At 39.9% G+C, this 26,732-nt stretch overlaps 2 protein-coding genes and 1 pseudogene across 2 annotated transcripts; 2 read left to right on the plus strand and 1 right to left on the minus strand.

Annotated features, from left to right (window-relative positions):
- Window positions 1–424: 424 nt before the first annotated feature.
- Window positions 425–2,110, minus strand: LOC103701475 (uncharacterized; annotated as a pseudogene).
- Window positions 2,111–9,407: 7,297 nt separating this feature from the next.
- Window positions 9,408–11,974, plus strand: LOC103701469 (protein JINGUBANG-like). Its single transcript, XM_008783526.4, has one exon. It carries the CDS (start codon window positions 9,508–9,510, stop codon window positions 10,867–10,869), a length of 1,362 nt encoding a protein of 453 aa, XP_008781748.4. The 5' UTR covers window positions 9,408–9,507; the 3' UTR covers window positions 10,870–11,974.
- Window positions 11,975–18,069: 6,095 nt separating this feature from the next.
- Window positions 18,070–26,309, plus strand: LOC103718139 (Bowman-Birk type bran trypsin inhibitor-like). Its single transcript, XM_089926791.1, has 4 exons — window positions 18,070–18,229; window positions 18,377–18,594; window positions 25,550–25,685; window positions 25,952–26,309. The coding sequence occupies exons 1-4, from the start codon at window positions 18,121–18,123 to the stop codon at window positions 26,170–26,172; spliced, it is 684 nt and encodes a 227-aa protein (XP_089782917.1). The 5' UTR covers window positions 18,070–18,120; the 3' UTR covers window positions 26,173–26,309.
- The last annotated feature ends 423 nt before the right edge of the window (window positions 26,310–26,732 follow it).

Raw genomic sequence — 26,732 nt, forward strand, 5'->3', positions numbered from 1 at the left:
AGCTCATTTTCTGATCAAAGATATGAAAAGATTGCCTTCAATGATATGAAAAGATCGCCTTCTGCTCCCTCACAAAAGTATTAGGAGAAGGATGCTACCTGCTAAGCCGCAAACAATTTTCTTTTTGATTTAAAAGAAGATCTATTTGACAAGCTGCTTACCAAGCATAATATGAAGCCTCAATTCCTACAAGATCTCCTTCCAATCTTTTCCAAATGCTGATGCATGACAGACTCAAAGTTGAACCTCCATCAAGAACAGGTGATCAAATTCCATATCTTTTCGCATTTTGCTTCTGAGACATAGATTTCAAGACATCAGACTTTAATTTCGAGAAATATATATTTAAGACAGCATAGCTGGTTCATGCCCCACACCAGGTTAGCTGATATCACTCAAAGGGACTGAAATTTGTGGGGGGGACAAAAAAATCCACTGTTATCAGGTTAATTTCTATCATCCATATTGATTCACGGATTAAGGAATTTGAAAAACCTAGGATGAAATCAGCATTCTGTCAAATTTCTAACAGAAGACTTCTAAACAAATACAAAACTAGGTAATGGAGGACTACTTGGAAATGCTCTTCTAAAAGAGAAGCAAATAATTTGGAGAAGTTTGACCAAGGTGTTTATATTATTTATACTCCAATGCAATGACATTAAAAGTAAGGGAACGTTTTGAAGTAAAGCATTTTCTCTTTTTACTATAGTAATATTTTCTTTCATCCGACTCATACTATAGCCATTAAACAATTTTTTCTTCGCTCTCCAAAAAAAAAAGAAATTTAGTTGTCTGATTACATTAACAAGACATTTTTTTTCTTTGAGTAAATTATAAAACTCCTCTAAAATTAAGAATAAATTACACTTATGCCCAATAATTTAAAAAAAACCTACGTTTGCTCCTAAGATTTATTTTTATCCAACATATTAAATTATAATTTAATAAAATATTAGTCAAACCGTTAATCTTAAATAGAACCTAAATACCATATTTAAAAAAATTAAAAATGATCAAAATAACTTTTTATAACATAAAAGCTATCCAAGGGCATAAAAAAAAAGTGTATCCTCTTCCTACTTAAGGATAATTTTTAACTTTTTATATGAGGTATATTGTTTTACTAGTATTGCTAATTTAACTGAATGTAAGTGGAGAATTTATAAATTAGTGAATGTAAATATGATAAATATAAATTTTAGGAGGATTTTTGTAATTTATGAGGGAGGTTTTAAACCCTAAGGCATACATGGCCATTAGGTACAGTTTTATGCATCATCCCTTGAATAAGGTTCTCTTCTTTCCCCTTGTTCCGCATATGACATACTGAAGCTTTGTGCGCCAGTAAAACGGGAAGGGAAAAGGCAAAGCAAGCAACGTGCACCCACTGCTCGATGATATGCCTCAGCGAAGGTAAGGTGAGAAAGAGTGGGAGCGGTCTAATTCCTTGGTGCCAGGGAAGTTCTGGTGGAGCTCCGCTGGCGGATGAGCACGGGCTCTGGCTCGCCGGTATCGCGGAACATCAGCTCGATCTCGAGGAGATGGCCGCGGTCAAGGATGCGCTGGCGGATAGCCTGGGCCGGGGTGGAACGCCGTTGACGTCGGTGACGACGATCTGCGGGGGGTGGTCGTCGGTGATGCGGCGCAGCTCCACCTGGCACGCCGGGTTCGACTCCTTGGCCTTGCGCGCGTTGCACTGCGCCAGCAGCTCCATGCCCGCGGTTGTCTTCCGCGGGTCCAGCGCGCTGTACTCGATCCCCACCTTCGACAAAAACTTCAGCATCCTTTCTCTTCTCTACCCACCCCCTCTCTCTCTCTCTAGGCTCGACGATTGGAAGTCTGCCTGGTCTCAGACGAGGACGAGGAGCTGGGATGAGCCCGCGGGAGAGAAGAAAAAAAAGGGGAGAGGGGGACGACGCTTCACGTCTCGGGCGAGAGAAGTCTGGGGCCCGCTCAACGACAGCGCGCACCGGGTGCCTCTTCCCTCGTTTTTTTTTTCGAAAGTTTTCACTGGGCCGCTCAACAAGCAGGCTGGGCCGAGTTCAAACTGGTCTCAACTTAAGCCTAGGATGGGCCTTCGGGCCTAGTTCGAGCCTACCTCTCAAGCTCAAGCCCATCACATCACCAACTTCCGATTTTCAAGCCAGATCTGCGGCCGCTTCTCGGACGATCCATCGATTGATGGACTCCTGATCCAAACGACGGGATCTCGCATCAGCTTGAGCGAGGTCGGGCACTGGAACTGGAAGTTGGCAGGGATGGCGAGATTCATCACCAAGAAGCTAAATTTTCCAGCAAACTCCGATCTCCGGTTGGAGGCACCGAAGAGGACACATTTAACGGCTATTTCTAAGTTCAAATTATGAGACTTACTGATTAAATCTGGACCAGGATTTTTATGGCAGTTCAAGACCCTCAAAATTAATTTTCTGCCACATCAGTGATGACGTGTATGTTACTATATTAGTGATGACATGGTAATTCGAGGACAGGGCATCAATGTCGAGCGAAGTAGTTTCTGGCACTTTTTCCTGACAGTAATCAAGAGCAATTTATAGCAATTTGGGATGGCAGTTCCATAAATTAAGATAAAAGTAGAAAGGAAGAGCATTCTCAATCCCTCACAAATTCAACCACGACAACTACACGTTCCTGTTTCGATGTCAAGCGTCTCTGAGGATACATTGCCCCTCGTATCTTAGTTTTCTCTTTAGCCTTGAGCATCGATCTCTCTGGAGATTTAGGTTGCAGCTCTTTTCAATTATCTTTTGAAGTAATCTTTTCCTTCTGCATGCTTGTTTCGCATCTTCTTGCCATTCACTTGCTCACGCTAGTGAATTTTAAAATCCTCTTACGAAGGCACTGAATCTATTTAGCTTAATCATTCACATTTCATTGGTCAGCCTGATCGATCTTGTATGCCTGCACATCTTCGATCTTTGGGTTTTGTGTTTCTCACAAAACAAGCACCTCATATTGTCGATGATCACATATGAAAAGGTAGAATGGCAGCAATCTTATAATTTGGCCCTAGAGAGGTTTTCCATTTGGATTTCTGAGAATTCTGCTCGTCGTACCTGTTGTGTTATCCCAAGAAACAATATTGAAGAGAGCCATTTTATTATGAAGTGGACAATTTTGGATCAAGGATAACGTTCAAATCCTTTATCAGGACAACAAATCTTCTATAACTCTCAAGTTCTAGGAATTCCTAGAACATGGCTATGTAGGGCAGAGCTTGATTGGCTACCCAAAAAAAAAAAAATCTTAATGAAATTTGCACCAACCATTCCTTTTGAGTCCACTTGCATTAGAACGGGAAGTATCCCAACCATGGGTTTGGACACCGAAAGACACTGCAGAAATGGTAGCAAATTTCCTGCCAACCGCGGATTAAAAGTGACATTTATTGCAGCATCATGCCAGCTACCAAACGCTGCACATCCATCAACCATTTTGATGACGCCGCATTATCTCCCCTAAATGTTGCATAGCTGTTGCTCGACCTGTGACATTTATATATAGAACTTTAAAATCTATTGAACGCAACAATGAAACCCTCACATGTACACGTAAATGGAGATCCAGAAAGATCCCCAAACTGCCCATTTAATTCATCAGCATTGGCATAACTAGCACGGCCATATCTATTAAACTTCCACTTTAGGTCCATGCTTCCTTGGCGGGCTCGCTAAAATGGGTGAAACATAAATATATATAAACAAAGAATCAACAATGACATATATACACGTACGTAAAGATCCAAAAAGATATCAAAGCTGCCATATTAATTTACCAATATAAACATGACTAGCATGGCTATATCTCTTAAAATTTCACTTTCGGCCGACATTTTCTTATTAATTTACCAGCATTAATATGACTAGCACGGCTACATCTCATAAGCTTCCACTTCCGGCTGACACTTTCTTAGCGGGCTTTCATCCCACCAATGGTCCATCACTAAAATGGATGGAATATAAATATATATAAACAAAGGATCAACACTTCCATAAAGATCTAAAAAGATCCCCAAGCTGCCCGATTAATTTACCAGTATTGGCAGGACTAGCACGACTACATCTCTTAAACTTCCACTTCCAGTTGGCGCTTTCTTGGCGGGCTCTCGTCCCGCCAATGCCCCATCGCTAAAATAGATGGTGATGGGGAGAATATTAGTCATCCTAACCTCGAGTTATTCCAACGTCCTTGACCTCAGTCTTAACCGAAGTGAATGACCTTGGTATTGGTCGACTTGCCATTCTAATTGGTCCTACCCAAGAGTAATGCCAAAGGTCATTAAATGAGTTGCAATCATGGTCTTGGCAACGGTTACACCAGTACAACAGTAAATACACGACTAACGCAATTATTGCTTCATGTCAATCGTGAAAAATTGTTACCATGCGGTTAATGCACGATTAGCCATTATCATATAGTTATGGAACTTCCTGATAATCAGGCAACAAACACCGCTCTCATTCTATATATAAGGATGACTGGGGGTGAGGATCCACAGGAAAGTATTCTTAAGCTCCCTCTTTCCCTAGACCACTCTTCTATAATCTCTCTCTCCCACTGTTGCTCTAGATCTCCACTAATTTAAGCGTCGAAGGGTCCCCTGCCGGTAACCTTTTGGCAAGTGGACTTCTTTGCAGGTCAATCCTGCCTTTCTCCTCAGTTTCGGCCGACCTCGTTGCACCTTAGTTTCAGTCGATCTCAGCAAACCTTGGGCGGAACCAACCTATAATCAAATTCTAGCAGCAATGGATTGGTACTATAGGAAAAGCATCAAAAGTCGATCTATTATACAAGTCAAATCCATGAGACAAATCAACGGCATACAAAATATTGCGGTAAGAATACTATAGGCCGACCTTACAACAAGATGCAGTTGACTTCGTCAAAAAATGTTACTGTGGTCAATGTCATGCCAATATTCAAAGACGGCCAACTATACAATTAACACCGATTAGCACTCCTTGGCCATTTGCACAATGGGGAATGAATATCCTTGGACCTTTCCCCAAAGTGTATGGCCAGAGTAAATTTTTCATTGTGGCTATTGACTACTTCACTAAATAGGTCGAAGCCAAACTAGTAGCTTAGATTATCGAGGTGATAGCTCGTGACTTCATTTGGAAGGCCGTAATTTGCAGATTGGAGCTTCCTCGGGTGATCATCACAGATAATGGGCGTCAATTCGATAATGTTTAGTTCAAAGAATTCTGTGTCGAGCTTGGTATTGATCACCAGTTGACTTTGGTAGTGCACCCTCAAACCAATGGAGAAGTTGAAGTAACAAACTAGACAATTTTGCAAGAATTGAAGGCAAAATTGGACTGAGCAAAAAAATTATGAGCTGAAGAGCTATGTAGCATTCTATAGGCATATCGAACAACTCACCGAGTCCTACAGGAGAAACACCCTTCCTCCTTACCTTTGGAATAGAGGCTATGATCCTACTGGAGATCGAACTTCCATCACTCTGGGTAGAGCACTTTGACGATCACAGAAACTTCGATTGACTTCGGGCCAATCTTGATCTTTTAGAGGAGACAAGATAACGAGCTCAGATCCGCATAGCTACATACCGGCAAAGGGCAGCTCGGTATTACAACTTAAGATTCAAAGGGAAGCTTTCTGATCATGAGCCCCCGTCTTGAGGAAAGTCGGTTCAATGACCTCCGAGATGTTCCCATAGAGTCTCAAACTGCCATTGCTGCTCGAATGCAATAAAAAAGAATCTCCCCTTCCACCTTGAATGGAAGAGGGAGTACCTCGGATCAGTTTGTGGTACTTTTCTAGTCTCGAAATGTAATAAAAAAGAATCTCCCCTTTCACCCATGAATGGAAGAGGGAGTACCTCAAATTAGTTGGCAGCCTTTTCGAGGAGAAAAGTACCACCAACTTTTTTTTTTGAGGATGCCTCTTCAAGGTGAAGCAGCCTTAAAAAAGAGAGGCGGAAGGTTGGTGGCTACGGAGAAAGCAAAGAATATGAAAACCTATAATGACCTCAAGAGTTAGGAACTAAATAGGTGAAGACGAGGTTGTAAAATCTCATCAATTGAACTGTAAAATAATGTAAAGAAAATCTCGGCCCGACCTTAAGAGTTTTCTCGTATAGGTCGAGCTTAGAAGGAAGAGGCTTGGTGACTTGGTTATCAAAACTAGCGAGCAAAAGGTGGAACTCGAGAGGAACAAAAAATTGAGCTCAGATTCTATCAAAATCCTCTTGGATGAGGATGGATTCCTCATTCTTCGAGCAAAGGAAACTTCAAACCCAACCCCACTAGGAATTGGAGAACGTCGAGCTCAAGATTGAGTTTGATCGGTCGGCCAACTCCCAACTGAGACCTCAATCTCACCTCGCTCATGGTGCGAAAGAAAAGAAAGGAAGGGAAGAAGAAGGTTCCTTGGTCTAAAGAAAGAGAAGGAGAAAGAGGATAAAGGATTTGAGCAGCCAAGGACAGAAGGACCCACTTGGAGTGGAGATACCATTGGAGAAGATCACCGGAGGTGGAGAACATCGTTGAAGAATATGGCAAAGGTTGAGAGCATGTTAATCATCATCACAGGAGCATCGGAGGAGAAAGGTTGAAGTCTCCTTCGAACTTGCTGGAGGCACATGCAGAGGATTTTTAGAGAAAGAGAATGAAGAAGGAAAGTAGAAGGGCAACCTTTTATGGACGTATGGATGGGCCAAATCAAGCTGACGGTTCAGCTACCCAAGCTAATTCAACCACGTGCTACCTCGGAACAAGCCACAAGCAACTCATCCAGATTGCCACTTTAAATGGCTTCGAAAAACCGAATATCACCCAAAAATTTTTTTCAAAATGGTGACACTTCGAGAAGATCAATTGATGCATTAACACCTCCTTCTAGATGCTTCATCCTCGGTCTGAATGATGGTATAACTTTCGTGCCCGAAGTAAAATTAAGTTTAGACTCAGAAGTGGGGGACAAATGATGGGAGAATATCCGTCATCCTAACCTCGGGTCAACCTCCTTGATCTAGGCCTTAACCAAAGTGAATGACCTCGGTATTGACTGACATGTCATTCAAGTCGGTCCTACCCAGGAGTAATGCCAAAAGTCATTAAGTGAGTTGCAACCATAGTCTTGGCAAGAGTTACCTCAGTACAACAGTAAAGACATGATCAATATAATTATCGCTGCATGTCAATCTTGGAAAGTTGTTACCATGCAATTAATGCACGATTAGCCATTATTGTGAAGTTATAGCATTTTTTGATAAATCAGGCTCTAGATTTCCACTAACTTAAGCATCGAAGGATCCCCCATTAAAAATATTGGTGTGCTCTCCTCCCGCCAATGCCTCATCGCTAAAATGGGTGGAGCATACATATATATAAACAAAGGATCAATGCCGAATAGAGATCTAGAAAGAACCCCAAACTGCCCTACTAATTTACCAACATTGATAGAACTAGCATGGCTACATCTCTTAAACTTCCACAGGTTATTCGGCCTCTCGTCCCAATGCTTGTTCCGCCAATGCCTCATCACTAATATGGGTGGAATGTACCCATACAAAGGATTGAACCCATGTTGATCTCGGTTTGTTACCTACTCACTCAACCACTAGAACAACTTTAGCATGTAATCAAAAATTATGGTTTATTATACTGATTGAAAACTTATTTATATTATAAAATATAATCATTTCAAATGTGTTATGGTATTTCATATTTAATAATTAATTATTTTTATAAAATTCAATCCTTTTATTTTTAATAAAAATAAAGCTAAATAACTTTATTTTATTTTTATAATATTATAAAATCTTTTTTAAATACTTAAAATAATTTCAACATATTTATATAATGGAATATATTTTTTCTATGGTTCTTTAGAAAAAGATAATTCATGATTTTTTTTTTTAAACCATAGTTATACAACGATATATAGATGATAACTTTTATTTGTCAATATTCTGCAACAAAACTTTATGTGTTGCCAATAAATATATCTTTGACGATGAAACACTATCATCACTAAATTATATTAATAATTTGCAACAAAAACTATTTCATCATAAAAGTTATAGAATAATGTATAGGTGATTAAATCTAATTTGTCATTAAATAGTTAGTATTTTGTGATAAATATATATTATCAATAAAGACATGCTTAACTATGAAATAATATCATTTTTAAGTGTTAATTAGATAATCATCAATGAAAATAATTTTTGTCATAAATTTATAAATTAAAGAATGCATGACAAATTACAATTCGTCACTAGATAGCCTATATTATGCAACAAAATTATATGCATCACCAATAGATAGATCTTCAACAATAAAAGGCAAGTATGCATTTAAATATAAAAAAGTTCGTAATTACTTTTAGTTGCTAATATTCTAATGAAATGTTTCATGAAGATAAAGCCATCAAAAGTGAATTTTTAAGCTCTCCTTTAGAGCGAATGAATTGAACACAAATGTTGGAATTTGTCAAGCTATGATCTCAAACAAACTAGACTTTGCACCGGCACACTATAGATTTTGCTATGATTAAGAGACTATAATGCCAATAGTAGCCAGTAATAAGCCAGGCAACTCAACAGTTTTATCAAAGTTTGTAAGGATTTGCTAAAGATGTTACTTAGGAGAAAGTAGATGCCTTCCATATCCTTCTGCAAATTTGGAAGCCATCTAAAATACATGATGATGCAAGTCTAAGAAGGTGGTATGGAGCTTTTCAACTGGAATAGTATTCTTTTGCGACCATAATACTTTAAAAAAAGTCTATTTAGCTCGAACTTTTATATGTTGGAACAAAAGTTATATTTCAATCAGTATTCTAATATAATGTTTAATTTTTATAGAATGTAATATTATATTTAATTTTGTTTATCTTTTCTAGATAAGTCGTTGTTTAATCAGAATTCTAATAGAATGGACAAAAATTGGATAAATAAGTTAAAATTCAGCAAAGAATATTTAGATGGAGTTCAGAATTTTATTAAATTTGCTATTTAGAAAGCTAATGTAAATAAAAAGATTTTATGTTCATATTGAAAATGTGTTGGTTGTTCTTCTCTCGCTCTAAATTTCATTGAAAAATATTTGGTGTAGAATGGTTCTTTAAAGAGTTGTACTGAATGAATATTTTATTAAGAGTTTATATCACCGTCTCTATGTAAGTAACCCTTTTATATAAATACAACTCTAATTTTAATTTCAGTAGCATAAAAAAAAATTCTAGAAGATCTTCCTCCTGGTCCTAAATCTCCTCCATACCCCTACAAGAACCTGTTACCATCAGCGAGCAGTCTCCGTAGTTCTTTTGACGTTTAAAAGCAGAGAGCGAGGTACGTGAACACAGAGCGATCGAAACTCTATGTCCTTCCATTCCCTTCAGAGTCTTTATTGGCCCTTAACTCACCAACCAACGTAGTGCTACAAATCGCAAAACCCACGCTGCAAGCAAGTTTAAGCTTCTGAGAACATACCACTCCCCAACCCACATTCCATGGAGTTGCATGGCCGGAAGACCTTCTGGAGCTTCTTGGAAGAAGATCAAAAAGTTCCTCCATCGCCAACCAGCCACCACCACCGCCACTCGAACAAAGAGTCTGAGCCCCGGCTCAGCCTCTCGCGGCCTTCGTCGGCCACCGTGGCCTCGCTCTCTCCCTCGAGCCCGGGCGGCTCCCCCTGGACCCTCTCCCCGGTCCGCCGGTCGCCCTCGCCGTCGCCGTCGCTGCTCTACCACTGCATCGCCTCCCTCCAGCGCCAGGACGGGAACGTCTACTCCATCGCCATCTCCCGAGGCGCGGTCTTCACGGGCTCGGACAGTGACCGGGTTCGGGTGTGGCGCCAGCCCGACTGCATCGACCGGGGCTGCATCCGGACCCACCATGGCCGGGTCCGAGCCATCCTGGCCCATGGCGGCACCCTCTTCACCTCCCATAAGGACCACCGCGTCCGGGTCTGGTCGGTCTTCATCGCCGGCCCGGACCGGCTCCGGTCCAAGAAGCTCGCCACGCTCCCGCCCCGTGCTCCCAGCTTCTTCCCTTTCCACCGAAAAAAGCCCAACCAGCATCGCGACACCATCTCCTGCCTCGCCTGCTACCACGCCGAGGGCCTCCTCTACACTGGCTCGTGGGATCGCACGGTCAAGGTATGGAGGTTGACCGAGAAAGCCTGCGTTGACTCGTTCGTCGCCCACGAGGGGCAGGTCAGCGCCATGCTGGTCAACCAGGAGGACGGCTGTTTGTTCACCTCCTCCTCGGATGGTTCCGTCAAGATATGGAGGAGGGTCTACGGGGATAGCTCGCATGCTTTGACCGTGGTCCTAAGGTTCCAGACTTCGCCGGTGAACGCGTTGGCGTTGAGCCATTCGAGTAGTTCTTGCTTCCTCTACTCGGGGTCGTCGGACGGGTATGTGAATATATGGGAGAAGGAGGCGGCGTCGGGGCGGTTCAACCATAGCGGATTCCTCCAGGGGCACCGATTCGCCGTGCTGTGCCTGGCGGCGGTGGAGAGGGTGGTGCTGAGTGGGTCAGAGGACACCACGATAAGGGTGTGGAGGAGAGAGGAAGGGACTGGGTTTCACGCGTGCTTGGCAGTGATCGAGGGGCACCGGGGGCCGGTGCGGTGCCTGGCGGTGAGCCTGGAGGTGGAGAGCGAAGGGGTCGGGTTGTTGCTTTACAGTGCGAGCTTGGACAGGATGGTGAAGGTGTGGAGGATAAAGGTGGTGGGGAAGGTGAGGGAGGGGGAGGAGGGGCTGGAAGAGGAGGGGGAAGGGGAGGGGAAGGAAGTGGCGTTTGAGATGAGCCCAGTGCTGTCGCCCTTGTGGGTGGAGAAGAAGCTTCAGGCAAGTCATTTGTATTAAGAGATGGGGGTTCTGATGGAAGAGGGTTTGGCGCTGGATTTCATCACTTCTGACGAGTTTGTGCTAATGAAGGTGGCAAGGAGGTTTTCTGTATGTAACTGATTGGTAAACTGAAGTTAGACTTGGTAGTACCGCGGGCACTAGATTTCACTACTTCTGACAAGTTCGTGCTCATTAACTAAGGTAGTGTGGAGTTCTTTTACGTAGATGATCAGTAAACTTTAGTTAGACTTGATGTATAGGATGAAATGGAGGTAATCTTAGGAGTAGGCACGGTCAACAAGATTTATTATGGACATTTCTCGGTAGCCGTCTATATATTCTCCTTGTTACTCTACTAGTTTTGCATTATTTGTGGGAGCGTTGGCACGTCGAAGCATGCATACGGTAGGAAATATATGGGTGACATCTTATTAATTAAATAAAGATGTTGCATGTTATTAATTTATTTATTTATAAAATTTGTAGGGTTAATATTTCTCTCCATAAGTTATATCATACTGCTTTATATCAAATTTTGGATATCGTTCATGGGTTGAATATCTATTTTAAATTTGATATTTTTAGTGCCGAAGCTCAACTTATGATTAGCTAAAATTTTAGGGCTATTATTAAAAGAGAGGAGACGCGGGTTTTTGTTTTTTGGTAGAGAATGGGGTATATTTTTTTTAGTATGAGAAAAATATGTAAATGTATTACTGGTATATTAATTAGAATCATGTATGTGTGATGAACGTGAAAGGGTACTCAAGTACGTGTCAATTAGTCGTCTTTCAATTTTTCAAAGGAAATTTTAGCTTGAAGTCCCTCGATAGACTCATATGTAAGTAAAAAGAGCGGTGGACCAGCTCTTTAATTTGCGATCCCTCTTCTGTATCACATTATCAAAATTTTTTATAAAAAATCTGGCAAGTGAATGGGCGTTAAAAAAAGAAAATGGTGAAGTAAGACTTGTTTTTCCGTTGGAGTCCGTTGGGTGAAGAAACGAATGGGCGTTAAAAAAAGAAAAGGGATCGGTTCTCTTATTTTAGCAAAGGCCTCTGCAGTCCCAAATAAGGACTTTGCAGTTCATATCATGCAATTTTTTTGTGGGAAAAAAATGGGAAGAAATCGGTCCATGGCTAAAGGTGGGCAGGACTGCCATAAGAAGGCCTTGGAGTCCGGCAGGACTGCAGGTCCTTTTACCCACGGACATAGAGAGGCTCCAAAAGTCCCAATCCCATAAAAATTAGATGGGTTGGTTCGTCCAGCTGATATTTTTTAAGAGCCTTTTTAAATTAGGTTCCAGCCTTTGGACTGCAGTAAAATAAAATTTATAGAAGTTTTTTCTCTTTCTACAAAATTTGAGTTGGACCATACTTAAATGGACGGAAAATATATAGCATTGCAGGAGTTGTTAAAACTATTCTGGGGGATTAGTGATTCTTTGAATTATTTCCTTGCCCGTGAATTCATCAAGAATTTTACAGTGGTCCATGAGTTAATCATAACTTTTTTATGATTTATTCAAGAATTATTAAGAACCAATACAGTGTATCTTATATTCGAAGGATAGATGAAGAAAAAAAAAAAGCCTCCCTTCAGTCTCTCAGTCCGGGACCCAAACTTTAGAGGTACCCATAAATGTGGATTGTTGTCCTTTCTAGGATTTCTTGGCTGCAATTTATATGGGGTTTTTGAGTACTGTTGACATTGGGAAGTTTTATATTGGAGTTTCTTCTCACGTTTCGTTGGTGGATGTAGGCTATATATCACATAAACTTGTCTCCTGTGTATGTTCCCTATTTGCTCTTCTAACTGGAGATATGTAGATAATTAACATAAAGAGAAACTAGCTGATCTTAAACCTTTGAGAATTTAATGATGTTATGTGTCTTTTAGCATCATTTTTAATTTTATTTATCTATATCTTTCCATTTTTTGTCAATTTAAATTTATCTAAATAATTTTCGTTCTTTATTTTTGTCAATATTTTCTAATTTTAGTTATCCAAGTGAATCGGTAGGCGCATCTCAAAGAATTTTAGTTTTTTATGACAATCTATTTGGCTCATAGAGTGCTAACGATTAGATATGGGAGTTTTTTTATTATTATTATTTTCAGTTCAGATGATCCAGACTCTTCATACTGGTGATGGTAAACCGAGATCTCTGAATAGCTCCGTCTCAATAAACAAGGCACCCGATTACAACGCCCGATGTGTATAATAGTTAGGCACTTGGCTTGGGTTGAAAAAGAGGAAAAAATGACAGCGATAATTTCTCATGAAATTATAACATCAATGATGTTTTAATTGAAGAATTTTGGTTTCCTCCAGCTTATTCGATGATTAATTCGTTGTAAAGTCTGGGAGCCACAGCCTTACTCAAAACACGTGCATATCACATCAAATTTGCCTCTCGGGAAAGGAAAAACACGTTTATATCGGCATTGTGTGTGTAGGTACACCCACCAACATTAAAGCTGACACACATTAAAATTATCAAAAGATACCGAAATAATAGGTAACGATGACCAAATGGCCAATTTATCACGTTTTGGCAGAAGTATTGACGTTGTTGATTTTTGATGGGGGCGAAATGGATCATCCAGCCTACAAGGAAAAGGTTGTTTAGTTTTGACTCAATAAATACCAATACCGACCGATTGAATTCTCGGTCCAGCCCAGAAACAGCTTGACTTTGAACTTCGACAAAAGCTCCATCGGCCTCGGATATTCGCCAACTCGACCGACCAAATTTGGGGCGTCTCCAATATTCGTCGACCCGCTCCAACCGAGCTCGAGGCGCCCACTTCAGTAGTACGCCCCGACCCTTGAGCTCGGGGCGCTCCACCGAGCACACTTCGGAATACGGGAAGCCGAGCTACCTTCAGCACCTATCTAGCCGACCTCACCAAACACATGATGCGATCTTTCGACGGGTTCGGCTTCGCCAACAACTACACCCATGTGTGCACCCACACCCTCCTACGTGGTCGTACATTACAGCGCCACCGCGCCACGCTTCGATAGCTGGCCTTCGATAGTCAAAGGACAACACCATGACTACTCCGGCCACACCCCTGTCAACACCTTACCGTTCTCAAGAAAAAACAATACCACATGCCACTAACCAGCCTTAGCTGTGCGCCATTTAGCTCAGAGCCACGCCCCCTCTCATGATGAGGGCGGACAGTGCCTCTGCCATCTGGGCCTCTTTATCAGGACTATAAATAGCCCGGTCGGGTTTAACTTCTAAGGGACTTTTTTTGGCTGGATCAAATTTACTCCACTCTAGATTGATCGTCGAAGGGCCCCTACCGAAAACACCGGTGAGGCTTTGTGCAGGTTCGCTGCCGCTGTTGCGTAGAAGGTGGCTCCCATCTTCTTCCTTCTATTACCGACAGCTCTCTTAACTCTTCCAGCATGGTTACTCTTTGGGCCAAATTTGAACCACAACCATTCTGATTTTTTTTTTTTTAAAAAAAAGAACGCACCCCACACTACGAATCGTTAGGTTCTTGGCATTGCTGTTAATTTATTGAAGATTATGCTGTCCGGTGAACTCACCTGTTCATGGCATTGGTGAGGGTGAAAGCTACAAGTAAATTTGACACGCAAGGCTTGGTTTTTCCAATCGTTCACGCGTCCAAAGGCATCCAGTACCATAAATTTTGATAGGAAATGTTCAGTGCGCCATGTGCATGCATGCATGCTGCACGCGATTGCCGAGGAGGAGAAAAAAATAATTGACAACAACTATTGGCTTTTTCCATGGAGTCACGTCGCACGTTATTGCTGACGAGGCGAGAAATACTTGATCAACCGGGCTCTTCCTTGAGGCTGGTGGCTTACAAATAGAGGGTGAATTAAGAGAGTGGCAGGCTAGAAAGAAGTGAGCCCAAACGAGAGAGACATGATGAGGAGCAACAAGATGGTTTTGGCACTAATTACTGTGTCAATTTGCTTCTTTGCTGCCCATTCCATCGACTCATTGGAGCTTACTTCCGCATTAATCAGTGACGGTTGGCGATTCCAATCCTTTTCTCTCTTTAGTTATTATTATCTACAATTTAGTTTACATATATGATCTTTTTCTGCCTCCTATATTAAAGCTAATCGTAACAGGAGCTTCAAGCTTGACATCTCATGGCTTTTGGATCTCCTTTACGATGCATTGCAGGTTTTGAAGGAAAAAGCAACGGCCAGCCATGGCCATGCTGCGATAACTGCGGCCTATGCACAAGATCCTTTCCGCCTAAATGCACATGCAATGATTTGGTGTGGTCTTGCCATCCTGAGTGCAAAAATTGTGTCCAGATGCCGTATTTTATCAACCCTCCCCTCTACCAATGCAAGGACCTCATCGTCAACTACTGTGAGCACAAGTGCCATTCTAAGTAACCTCATGGCTGCTTGCAGCAGCATCCACAGGGACCGTGCATGTAGCTAAGAAACTGCTCTCTGTTTATCTGCATGCCTTGTATCCCCTATGCTTTCGATCATCGAGTCATGGCATGGTGCTTCATCTCTTTGCATCAGATGCGTCGTCATCAAATGTATTGAGGTGCCATGTATAATAAACTCGAATAATAAAGTCTTTGTGGTGGTTTGATTAAGGGCTTCGTTTGCTATTTGGCCGAAACTTATAAACAGTACAAATAACCAAGGAGGAACACCATTTCATATGCATCCTCCATGACCTTATTACTTATCTGGTACTGCTCAACCAAATCTGGCTTTGGAACCTCAATTCTGACTGCAATTTGCAGAAAGAAGCAAATACCGACTAACACAAATGAAAAGAAAACTTTCGGAGACTCCACTAATTTTCGACGTATAGACGGTTCTAATTTTAATCTATACCAACAACTGGAATTGAACACAGATTCCTAAAATCTCAAATGAGCAAACCAGCTTGTGAAACTTCCTACCTAAATTCCCTGTTTTGTGACGCTAAATATATACAACTCCCGCAGACTTGAGAAATTTCTTCTACTGATTCCACCCTTCTAAATTGACAAAAAAATTGTGAAAGAAATCCAACTCGCATCTTATGTCAAGTGCCATAAAACTATTCACAGCCACAAGAACAGTGTGCTGATGCAATGGAACCCGAACACGGATCGAAAAATCTCCTTACATTTCATCAATATTCAGTAAGAGCTCGGTAAAACAAAACTTGTTCTATCTATTCAACTCTTGAGAAATCCCCGCTTTCATTTTTATCAACTCACAGTCCTCAAACTCAACAAGAAAACTGGTCCAAAAGAGATCAACTTCCACCCACAAGCTTCTGAAAATTACAGGTATCACTTAAAGCCCCAGCATACAAAATTCATCAGACGCCCAAAGCTACCACCACTTGCCGCAAAATCTACCGAAAGTATTCACCAGGCCAACGTTTTAAAAGCACTCATATCTTATCCACTGGTGCAAAACAGAACAAATATGCTACGACGGCATTCGGTGGCCCAAATAGTCTTAGATTACTCATAATTTTTATTCTAGAATAGTCTGATATTTAATGATCTACGATTATCACATCGCATATGCTATATTCCAATATTTAAAGATTCTCGAATGTACACGAATAACTTTTTTCATAATTTATGAAAATTCAAAATTACTGACTATATAATACCAAAACTACCTCCAATATATTCAATAAAAATATTAATTGATTATATAAAATATCTTATAATAAATATTTATTAATATATTCTCTAAAATATATTTATTAATTCTTTAAATTACTAATTTTATAAAAATATATTAATTATTATTAAATAGCTCCTTCGAATGGGAGAGAGATGGATCTCATATGAGCTCACTCACTCAACTATTAGATAGAAAAAGGAGCATCTCTACTAGAGTTCAAGAAAACAGATTCAACGAATGCCCTTGAGAGACAACGAACAACGTCTTGCATGAATTAATATTTTTATTTATACTTATAGTATATTATTATTTTAATTCTAATATTATTTTGATTAGAAAAATAATATTAGTATTATTTTATTTGGGGTTTTTGAGTACTGTTGACATTGGGAAGTTTTATACTGGAGTTTCTTCTCACGTTTCGTTGGTGGATGTAGGCTATATATATATTAAACCACATAAACTTGTCTCTCCTGTGTATGTTCCCTATTTGCTCTTCTAACTGGAGATATGTAGATAATCAACATAAAGATAACTAGCTGATCTTAAACCTTTGAGAATTTAATGATGTTATGTGTCTTTTAGCATTATTTTTAATTTTATTTATCTATATATTTCCATTTTTTTGTAAATTTAAATTTATCTAAATAATTTTCATTCTTTATTTTTGTCAATATTATCTAATTTTAGTTATCCAAGTGAATCGGTAGGCGCATCTTAAAACAATTTTAGCTACTTATGACAATCTATTTGGCTCATAGAGTGTTAACGTTTAGCTCCGTCTCAATAAACAAGGCACCCGATTTGTATAATAGTTTAGGCACGTGGCTTGGGTTGAAAACGAGGAAAAAATGGCAGCGATAATTTTTCATGAAACTATAACATCAATGATGTTTTAATCGAAGAATTTTGGTATCCTCCAGCTTATTCGATGATTAAATCGTTGTAAAGTCTGGGAGCCACCAACTTTACTCAAAGGACGTACGTGCATATCACATCAAATTTGCCTCTCGGGAAAGGAAAACACGTTTATATCGGCATGCGTGTGTAGATACACCCACCAACATTGAAGTTGACACAGATTAAATTATCAAAAGATACCGAAATAATTGGCGACGATGACCAAGTGGCTAATTTATCAAGTTTAGCATGAGTATTGAAGTTGTTGATTCTGATTTTTTTTCTTTTTTAAAGAACACACCCCACACTACGAATCGTTAGGTTCTTGGCATTGCTGTTAATTTATTGAAGATTATGTTGTCCGGTGAACGCACTTGTTCATGGCATTGGTGAGGCTGAAAGCTGCAAGAAAATTTGACACGTAAGGCTCGATCTTTCCAGTCGTTCCTACTATAAATTTTGATAGGAAATTAATGTTCAGTGCGCCATGTGCATGCATGCATGCTGCACGCGATTGCCGAGGAGGAGGAAAAAAAATTTGACAACAACCATTAATTGGCCTTTTCCCTTGAGTCATGTCGCACGTGATTGCTGACGAGGCGAAAAAATAATTGATCTACCGGGCTCTTCCTTGAGGCTGGTGGCCTATAAATAGAGGGTGAATTAAAAGAGTGGCAGGCTAGAAAGAAGTGAGCCCAAACGAGAGAGACATGATGAGGAGCAACAAGATGGTTTTGGCACTAATTACTGTGTCAATTTGCTTCTTTGCTGCCCATTCCTTCGACTCATTGGAGCTTGCTTCCACATTAATCAGTGACGGTTGGCGATTCCAATCCTTTTCTCTCTTTAGTTATTATTATCTACAATTTAGTTTACATATATAATCTTTTTCTGCCTCCTATATTAAAGCTAATCGTAACAGGAGCTTGACATCTCATGGCTTTTCTCCTTTACGATGCATTGCAGGTTTTGAACGAAAAAGCAACGGCCGGCCATGGCCATGCTGCAATAACTGCGGCATATGCACCAAATCTATTCCGCCTCAGTGCACATGCAATGATTTGGTGCGGTCTTGCCATCCTGAGTGCAAAAATTGCGTCCAGATGCCGTATCGTATCTTCCCTCCCCTCTACCAATGCAAGGACCTCATCGTCAACTACTGTGAGCACAAGTGCCATTCTAAGTAAGCTCATGGCTGCTTGCAGCAGCATCCACAGAGACCGTGCATGTAGCTAAGAAACTGCTCTCTGTTTATCTGCATGCCTTGTATCCCCTATGCTTTCGATCATCGAGTCATGGTATGGTGCTTCATCTCTTTGCATCAGATGCGTCGTCATCAAATGTATTGAGGTGCCATGTATAATAAACTTGCATAATAAAGTCTTTGTGGTGGTTTGATGAAGGGCTTCGTTTGCTATTTGGCCGAAACTGATAAACAGTACAAATAACCAGGGAGGAACACCTTTTCATATGATCCTCCATGACCTTATTACTTATCTGGTACTGCTCAACAAAATCTGGCTTTGGAACCTCAATTCTGACTGCAATTTGCAACAAAATCTGGCGTCACAAATACGACTACCACAAATGAAAAGAAAATTTTCGGAGACTCCACTGATTTTCGACGTTTAGACGATTCTAATTGTAATCTATACCAACAACTGGAATTGAACACAGATTCCTAAAATTCGAATGAGCAAACAGGCCAGCTTGTGAAACTTCCTACCTAAATTCCCTTTTTTGTGGCGCTAAATACAACTCCCGCAGAGTTTGAGAAATTTCTTCTACTGATTCCACACAACTAAATTGACAAAAAGAATTGTGAAAGAAAAAATCCGATTCGCATCTTGTGTCAAGTGCCATAAAACTATTCACAGCCACAAGAACAGTGTGCTGATGCAATGGAAACCGAACACGGATCGAAAAATCTCCCAACAATTCATCAATATTCAGTAAGAGCTCGGTAAAACAAAACTTATTTTATCTATTCAACTCTTGAGAAATCCGCAGTTTCATTTTTATCGACTCAGTCCTCAAACTCAACAAGAAAACTGGCCCAAAGAGATCAACTTCCACCCACAAGCTTCTGAAAATTACAGTTATCACTTAAAGCCCCTGCATACAAAATTCATCAGACGCCCCAAAGCTACCGCCACTTGCCGCAAAATTTACGGAAAGTATTCACCAGGCCACCATTTTAAAAGCACTCATATCTTATCCACCGGTCCAAAACAGAACAACTATGCTACGACGGCATTGGGTGACCCAAATAGAATCACCAAGTTAGTCTTAGATTACTGATAATTTTTATTCTAGAATAGTCTGATCTTTAATGATCTAAGATTATCACATCTGGTATACTATATTTCAATATTTAAAAATTCTTGGATATTCACGAATAACTTATTTTATATTTTATGGAAATCCAAAATTACTGACTATATACAACCAAAACTACCTCCAATATATTCAATAAAAATATTAATTGATCATATAAAATATCTTATAATAAATAATTATCAATATATTCTATAAAATATATTTATTAATTCTATAAATTCCTAATTTTATACAAATATATTAATTATTATTAAATAGCTCATTCGAATGGAAGAGGGAGGGATCTCATATGAGCTCACTCACTCGCGAGCATCTCTACTAGAGCTCAAGAAAACATATTCAATGAATGCTCTTGAGAGACAACGAACAACTGTGAATTAATATTTCTATTTATACTTATAGTATATTATTATATTAATTCTAATATTATTTTGATTAGAAAAATAAGCTATATAGAAGTAAAATTTTAAATTATTTTATAATATAGTGTAAAGTATAATAATATACTTCTATTTTAATTATAATAATAATTAAATAATAACATTTTGACAATAATATAATTAATAATATATTATAAATAAAATATTTATCATATATATAATATATGTCAATATAATATAATATATAATATTGATATGAAATATTAATATTTTATATATATATATATATATATATATATATTTGCTAGACTAAAGAGCATTTTTGCTCCTAGGCTACCATCCTGAGGTGATATTAGATACTCGACCTCAAGAATAGATATCTCACTACTAGGTTGGACAAAATCGATATAATTTGGAATCATTGCTTCATAGGATTACGATGGTGCAACTATCGCTTAGCTCTACTTATATCACTTTTGATTTTGAGATAATCATCTTGTACCAAATACTATCTAAGAGCAGTCCCCAACAGGCAACAGGGGATGAGGATGAAGTATTTTTTGTATCGTAAAACTTGCTATCTCTAAACAAAGAACTGGACAACCATCTCGAAAAAGGACGGTGGGAACCGACAAGGCAAGAGATTTCCGTATCCCATGGAAGGTAACCGCCCCACCGCACAACCAAAAGAAATGCACCCGTCCTCGCGTCCCCTTATCTCCCATCTACAGCCAACTGGCACGGATCGGCTACTTCCAGCCGTTCGATCAACGGTCCCGGCCCAATTATCCTTGCAGCGGTATGATGCACCACAGGCATAGGGGAGGCTTCCGTCTCCTTAGCCGCCTCGTGCCTTCACGTGGGCATCATTTGCCTTACCCATCGGCGGAGGCGGGCGAGAGTTTATCCTCTCCTGTCTCTCTCTTTTTGTCTCTAGAGACTAGAGCGGGCAATTGTACGGAAGTGTGGCGGGGCACGGGGAATGCATTTATAAGATGGTAGCGGGTCTCTATGAATGTGAGTCGGATTTTAGAAAATTAGTACTATACTTCCAAAAGAGTTATAGCAACGAGGCCCACCTAACTAAGTTCCCATTTTGTCGCATGCGGAATGGATCTTATCGTGTCACCCAGAATAAAAAAGTAACTCATCCTTATCCAATGTTGACGATTCTATTGATGTACTGAGATGTGATGTTTCTTATACAACTAGTTACAAGTTTTAGGCATGCATTTTGAATTAGTTCACCTAGGGGCACCTCCAATGAGGAAATTGTGTTGAGAACTATTGGATTTGCGCATGAAGCACCGTACGCAAGGAGTAATTCAATGGCTCTACCGAATTGTTAGGATGTGTTAGGTCTTTACTCTTTAGTCAGTATCCCCTTCAGAACAGAACAAAACAAAACCCGATTCCTCACTAATGCCATTTCACAAGCGGGAAAAGTATCAATACAAAGTAATATGCTGAGGTCTTGCCATTCTCAGCGCAAAAAAATTATTTTTTTATATAAATATTTTTTAAATATTAAATTTTGCATAAATATACTTATAAATTAATATTTACATGTATATTCTCATAAAATACTTATTTTATTATTCTACTCTTTTTTATCTTTATTTTTATATATGTATCCATATTATCTAACACCGTTAAAAAATTAACGATTTCAAATTAAAATAACTAAAATAATCTTAATAGGTAGATGTGCATAAAAAAAATATTTATAATGTCATTGCGATAGAGAAAAAAAGTAATTTCAAAATTTTATTTTATTTTTAATTAAAATAAATATGATTTTTATTAACGTTTTGTTGGAAGAGCTATTATATTAGGAATATTTGTGCAAAAATAGTGTTTTATAAAGATGTAGAAATAAATATAAATTTTAAGAAGGTATTACTATAAATTTAAATTTTTTAAAAAATATTCATGTAAAAAAAAATTAAAAAATTTAAGCAGGGACCTCACTGTCAACTACTGCAAGGAGAAGTGCCATCCTGAGTAACCTTGTAGCTGCTGATAGCAGCAGCATCCCAAAGACCAAGCATACAGCTAAGAAACTGCTTTATCTACGTGCCTTATATCCCCTGTGCTTTTGATCATCAAGTCGAAACCTCTTTCCATCAGATGTATCATCATCAAAAGTATTGTGGGGCCATACATAATAAACTTGAATAATAAAGTCTTTGTGGTAATGATCAACAAAATCTGGCTTTGCAACCTTAATCTGGCTATCATTTACAGAAAGAAGCAAATACCAAATAAGAATCGACGATTCCAGTTTCAGTCTACCAACAACTGGACTAGAACACAGATTCTTTAAATCCGAAAGAAGCTAACCAGATTGCGAAATTTCCTATTTAAAATCCTTTTTTGTGATGCCAAATACAACTCCTGCAGACTCGAGAAATTTCTTCTATTGATTCCACACTATTAAATTGACGGAAACTTTTCAAAGAAATCCAATTCACATCTTGCCTCGAGTGCCATGAAATATTCACAACCACAGGAACAGTGTGCTATTGCAATGGAAACCGAACACGGATCGAAAAATCTCCTTAAATTTCATAATATTCAGTAAGATCTCAGTAAAACAAAACTTATTTTATCTATTCGACTATTAAGAAATCCCCGGTTTCATTTTTATCAACTCATAGTCCTCAAACTCAACAAGAAAACTGGCCCCAAGGAGATCACCTTCGACCCACAAGCTTCTAAAAATTACAGATATAACTTAAAGCCCAGCGTACAAAATTCATCAGACTATAAATTATTAATGACATAAAAATATAGTAATAGTTATTACAGAATCAATAGTTTCGTTTATACTTATAATTTATTATTATTTTAATGCTAATATTTATTTTGAGTGGAAAAATAAGGTATAGAGAAGTAATATATAAATAATTCTATAATATAAATATAAATTACAATAATATTTCTATTGTAATTTAGAATTATAATTAAATAATAATATGATTATAATAAAATATTAATCACAAATAAATATATGCAATATCAATATAATACAATATATAATATTGATGTTATGTAATCATCATATATTGAGATATTATTTTTCTTTCTTGATTGAGGAGCATTTTTGTTTCTAAATTCTATTACTGAAACTGATACTAGATGGATGATTAAATTTTGTAATTATACTAATTTTGTTAATTATTATGAATTGAGATTATTATTATCCAATGATATTGAGATTATAATAAATTTTCAGATTTTGTTCTAAAAAATATGCGGCCGTGTTACATAGTTGACTCAGATGTTAGGTTGGGAGTATAAGAGTAGAAATACTGAAGTAGTTGATTCTCATATTTTTTTAAAGAATGGACCCCATGGGATCGTCAGGTTCTTGGCATTGCCGTTAATTTATTGAAGATTATGTTGTCCGGTGGACTTACTTGTTCGTGGCATTGGTGAGGCTCAAAGCTACAAGTAAATTTGACTAACATATTATATAATGGTATATTTCCAAGCAAGAATTATGGGATAGAAAGTTTGCTAAAATCATCCACACAAAACAATAATTATTTTAATAATATTTTTTGAAAGCAGGATTAAATTATCCTCACTGATGCACTAGGGGTGGCAAAATAGGACCCGACCCGCCAACCCGACCCGTGTTCGACCCGCCATAAACAGGTTTGGGTTTGGCGTAAACAGGTTCGGGTCGTAAACAGGTTGACCCGTTTAACCTGTTAATTAATTGGGTCGGATACGGGTTTTAGATGTCTGACCCGTTTAATCCGTTTAACCCGTTTAACTATTGGGCTGATAGATGAGAGTTATAACCCACAAGATAAAGTCCAGAGCTGGCCCAACTCTCCGCCTAGGCCCGATTTCACTCCATAGCCCGATTTCACTGTCTAGGCCCGATTCACTCAGCCCAATTCAGCCCGATTTTAGAATTAGGATTTAGGGTTTGTAAAACATTGAAATGGCGCCGCCGAGCTCTATTCCCTCAGCCCCTCCCCGAGTCTCCTCTCCTCCGAACCTCAAGTCCACCTCCCCATGGCTATTCTCTCCTCTTTCTTCTCCTCCATCCTTTCTCCTCCTCTTCCAAATCGACAGTTCTCGCCCTTCTCCTCCTCCTCCTCCTCCTCCACCCTTCCTCCTCCTCCTCCAAATCGATGGTTCTCGCCCTTCTCCTCCTCCTCCTCCCTCTCCTCCACCCTTTTTCCTCCTCCAAATCGACGGCTCCGAAGAAGCCTTATTCCAGATCCAACGGCGTCGAGGTCGTCGGAGACGCGGCAAGGCGGAGTCCGCGGGCGGTGCGGGGTGGCGGCTCGGGCGCCGCAGGGACGCCGCGGGCGGTGCGGGGTGGCGGCTCGGGCGCAGCGGGGACGCCGCGGGCGGTGCGGGGTGGCGGCTCGGGCGCAGCGGGGACGCCGCGGGCGGTGCGGGGTGGCGGCTCGGGCGCAGCGGGGACGCCGCGGGCGGTGCGGGGTGGCGGCTCGGGCGCAGCGGGGACGCCGCGGGCGGTGCGGGGTGGCGGCTCGGGCGCAGCCGTGGCGAGGGAGGCCGATCGGGGAAGAAGATGAGCAGTTTTTTTTCTTCTCCTTTACCCTACTGCCTCTCTCTCTCTCGGTCTCTTCTCTCTCTCTCTCTCGGTCTCTCCTCTTCCTCTCTCTCTCTCTCTCTCTCGTCTCTTCCCCTCCCATCCTGCCGGCCCCCATCTTTTTTTTCTTTTTTTTCTTAGACGGGTCTTAAACGAGTCGGATCAGGTGACCTGTTTATTAAACAGGTCGGATTCAGGTTGTAATTTATGACCTGTTTAATAAACAGGTCGGGTTCAGATTTATAATTTTTTGACCCGATTGGTATCTGATCCGACCTGTTTATGCCTGATCCGACTCGATTGCCGCCCCTATGCACATCCACATGTGTGTAGGTACACCCACCAACATTAATTAAAGCTGACGCACATTATCAAAAGATACCGACCGAGTTAGCCGAAGTTGTTGATTCTGATTTTTTTAAAAGAAGGCACTAGCTCTGTGCGACGAATCGCCACGTTCTTGGCATTGCTATTAATTTATTGAAGATTATGTATATCGTCCGGTGAACTGACCACGTGTTCATGGCAGGGCATTGGTGAGGGTGAAAGCTACAAGTAAATTTGACACGTAAGGCTTGGTTTTTTTAATCGTTCACGAGTCCAAAGTCATCGAGTCCTACAAATTTTGATAAGGAAATGTTCAGTGGGCCAAGTGCATAAATGCTGCACCCCACTGCCGAGGAGGAGAAAAAAAAAAATTAACAGTGACTATGGCTTTTTCCTTTGAGGCATGTTGCACGTTGTTGCCGACGAGGCGAGAAATAATTGATCTACCGGACTCTTCCTTGATGCTGGTGGCTTATAAATAGAGGGTGAATTAAGAGAGTGGCTGCAGAGTAGAAAGAATTGAGACCAAAAGAGAGAGACATGATGAGGAGCAACCAGATGGTTTTGGCACTAATTACGGTGTCAATTTGCTTCTTTGCTGCCCATTCCTTCGACTCATCGGAGCTTAATTCCGCACTAAACAATGAAGGTTGGCGATTCCAATCCTTTTTTCTCTTTAGCTATTATTTTGAGGAGGCTTTGCCAGATCCTTACCTGTGCATCGGTAGAAATTGGGCAAAAGAAAGTAATATGAAATAAAAAAACGCAGAACTTAGATAGGTTGTGGATGCTAATACACCAAAAAGCTCCAACATTCTTATCTACGATTTAGTTTATGTATAAAGTCTTTTTTTGCCTCGCTGATCTTAACAAGAGCCTGACATAATCTCCTGGCTTAATTTTCTCGCTTTATAGGTTTTGGAGGAAAAAGCAACGGCCAGCCATGGCCATGCTGCGATAACTGCGGCATATGCACAAGATCTAATCCGCCTATATGCTCGTGCCAAGATTTGGTGTTGTCTTGCCATCCTGAGTGCAAGAAATGCGTCCGGTCGCTGCATCTTATCTACCCTCCCCGCTACCTATGCATGGACCGCATTGTCAACTTCTGCGAGCACAAGTGCCATTCCAAGTAACCTCATAGCTGCTCGCAGCAGCATCCACAAAGACCGTGCATGTAGCTAAGAAGCTGCTATCTGTTTATCTGCATGGCTTATATTCCCTATGCTTTTGATCATCCTGTCATGATGTGGTGCTTCATCTCTTTGCATCAGATGTGTCATCATCAAATGTATTGAGGTGCATGCCATGTATGATAAACTTGAATAATAAAGTCTTTAGTGGTGGTTTGATTAAGGGCTTCGTTTGCTATTTGGCCGAAACTGATGAACAGTATTTAGATAGCAAAGGACCGATGCCTTGTCATTTGGATCCCCCGTAACCTTATTATCAGTTTCTCTGGTAATGTTCAACAAAACAATTTGCAGAAAGAAGCGAATACCAAATAAAAACCGACGATTCCAAGTTTAATCTACCGGTGACAAAAGCCGAAAGAGGCAAACCAGATTGTGAAATTTCCTATCTAAATTCTTCTTTTGTGATGCCAAATACAACTCCTGCAGACTCGAGAAATTTCTTCTATTGATTCCACACTACTAGATTGACAAAAAAAATTCAAAGAAATCCAATTCACATC

This window comes from Phoenix dactylifera, chromosome 12, assembly GCF_051530095.1.
Source record: "Phoenix dactylifera cultivar Ajwa chromosome 12, Ajwa_hap1_PhDact_Kaust_v1.1, whole genome shotgun sequence".
NCBI lineage: Eukaryota > Viridiplantae > Streptophyta > Magnoliopsida > Arecales > Arecaceae > Phoenix > Phoenix dactylifera.

Excerpts from the sequence above, each read along its gene's own strand:
- LOC103701469 (XM_008783526.4), top strand. The coding sequence starts at position 9,508 with ATGGAGTTGCATGGCCGGAAGACCTTCTGGAGCTTCTTGGAAGAAGAT.
- LOC103718139 (XM_089926791.1), top strand. The coding sequence starts at position 18,121 with ATGATGAGGAGCAACAAGATGGTTTTGGCACTAATTACTGTGTCAATT. Across the intron at positions 18,230-18,376 it reads TTCCACATTAATCAGTGACG|GTTTTGAACGAAAAAGCAAC; the intron begins GTTGGCGATTCC and ends GATGCATTGCAG. Across the intron at positions 18,595-25,549 it reads AGCACAAGTGCCATTCTAAG|AAAGAATTGAGACCAAAAGA; the intron begins TAAGCTCATGGC and ends GCTGCAGAGTAG.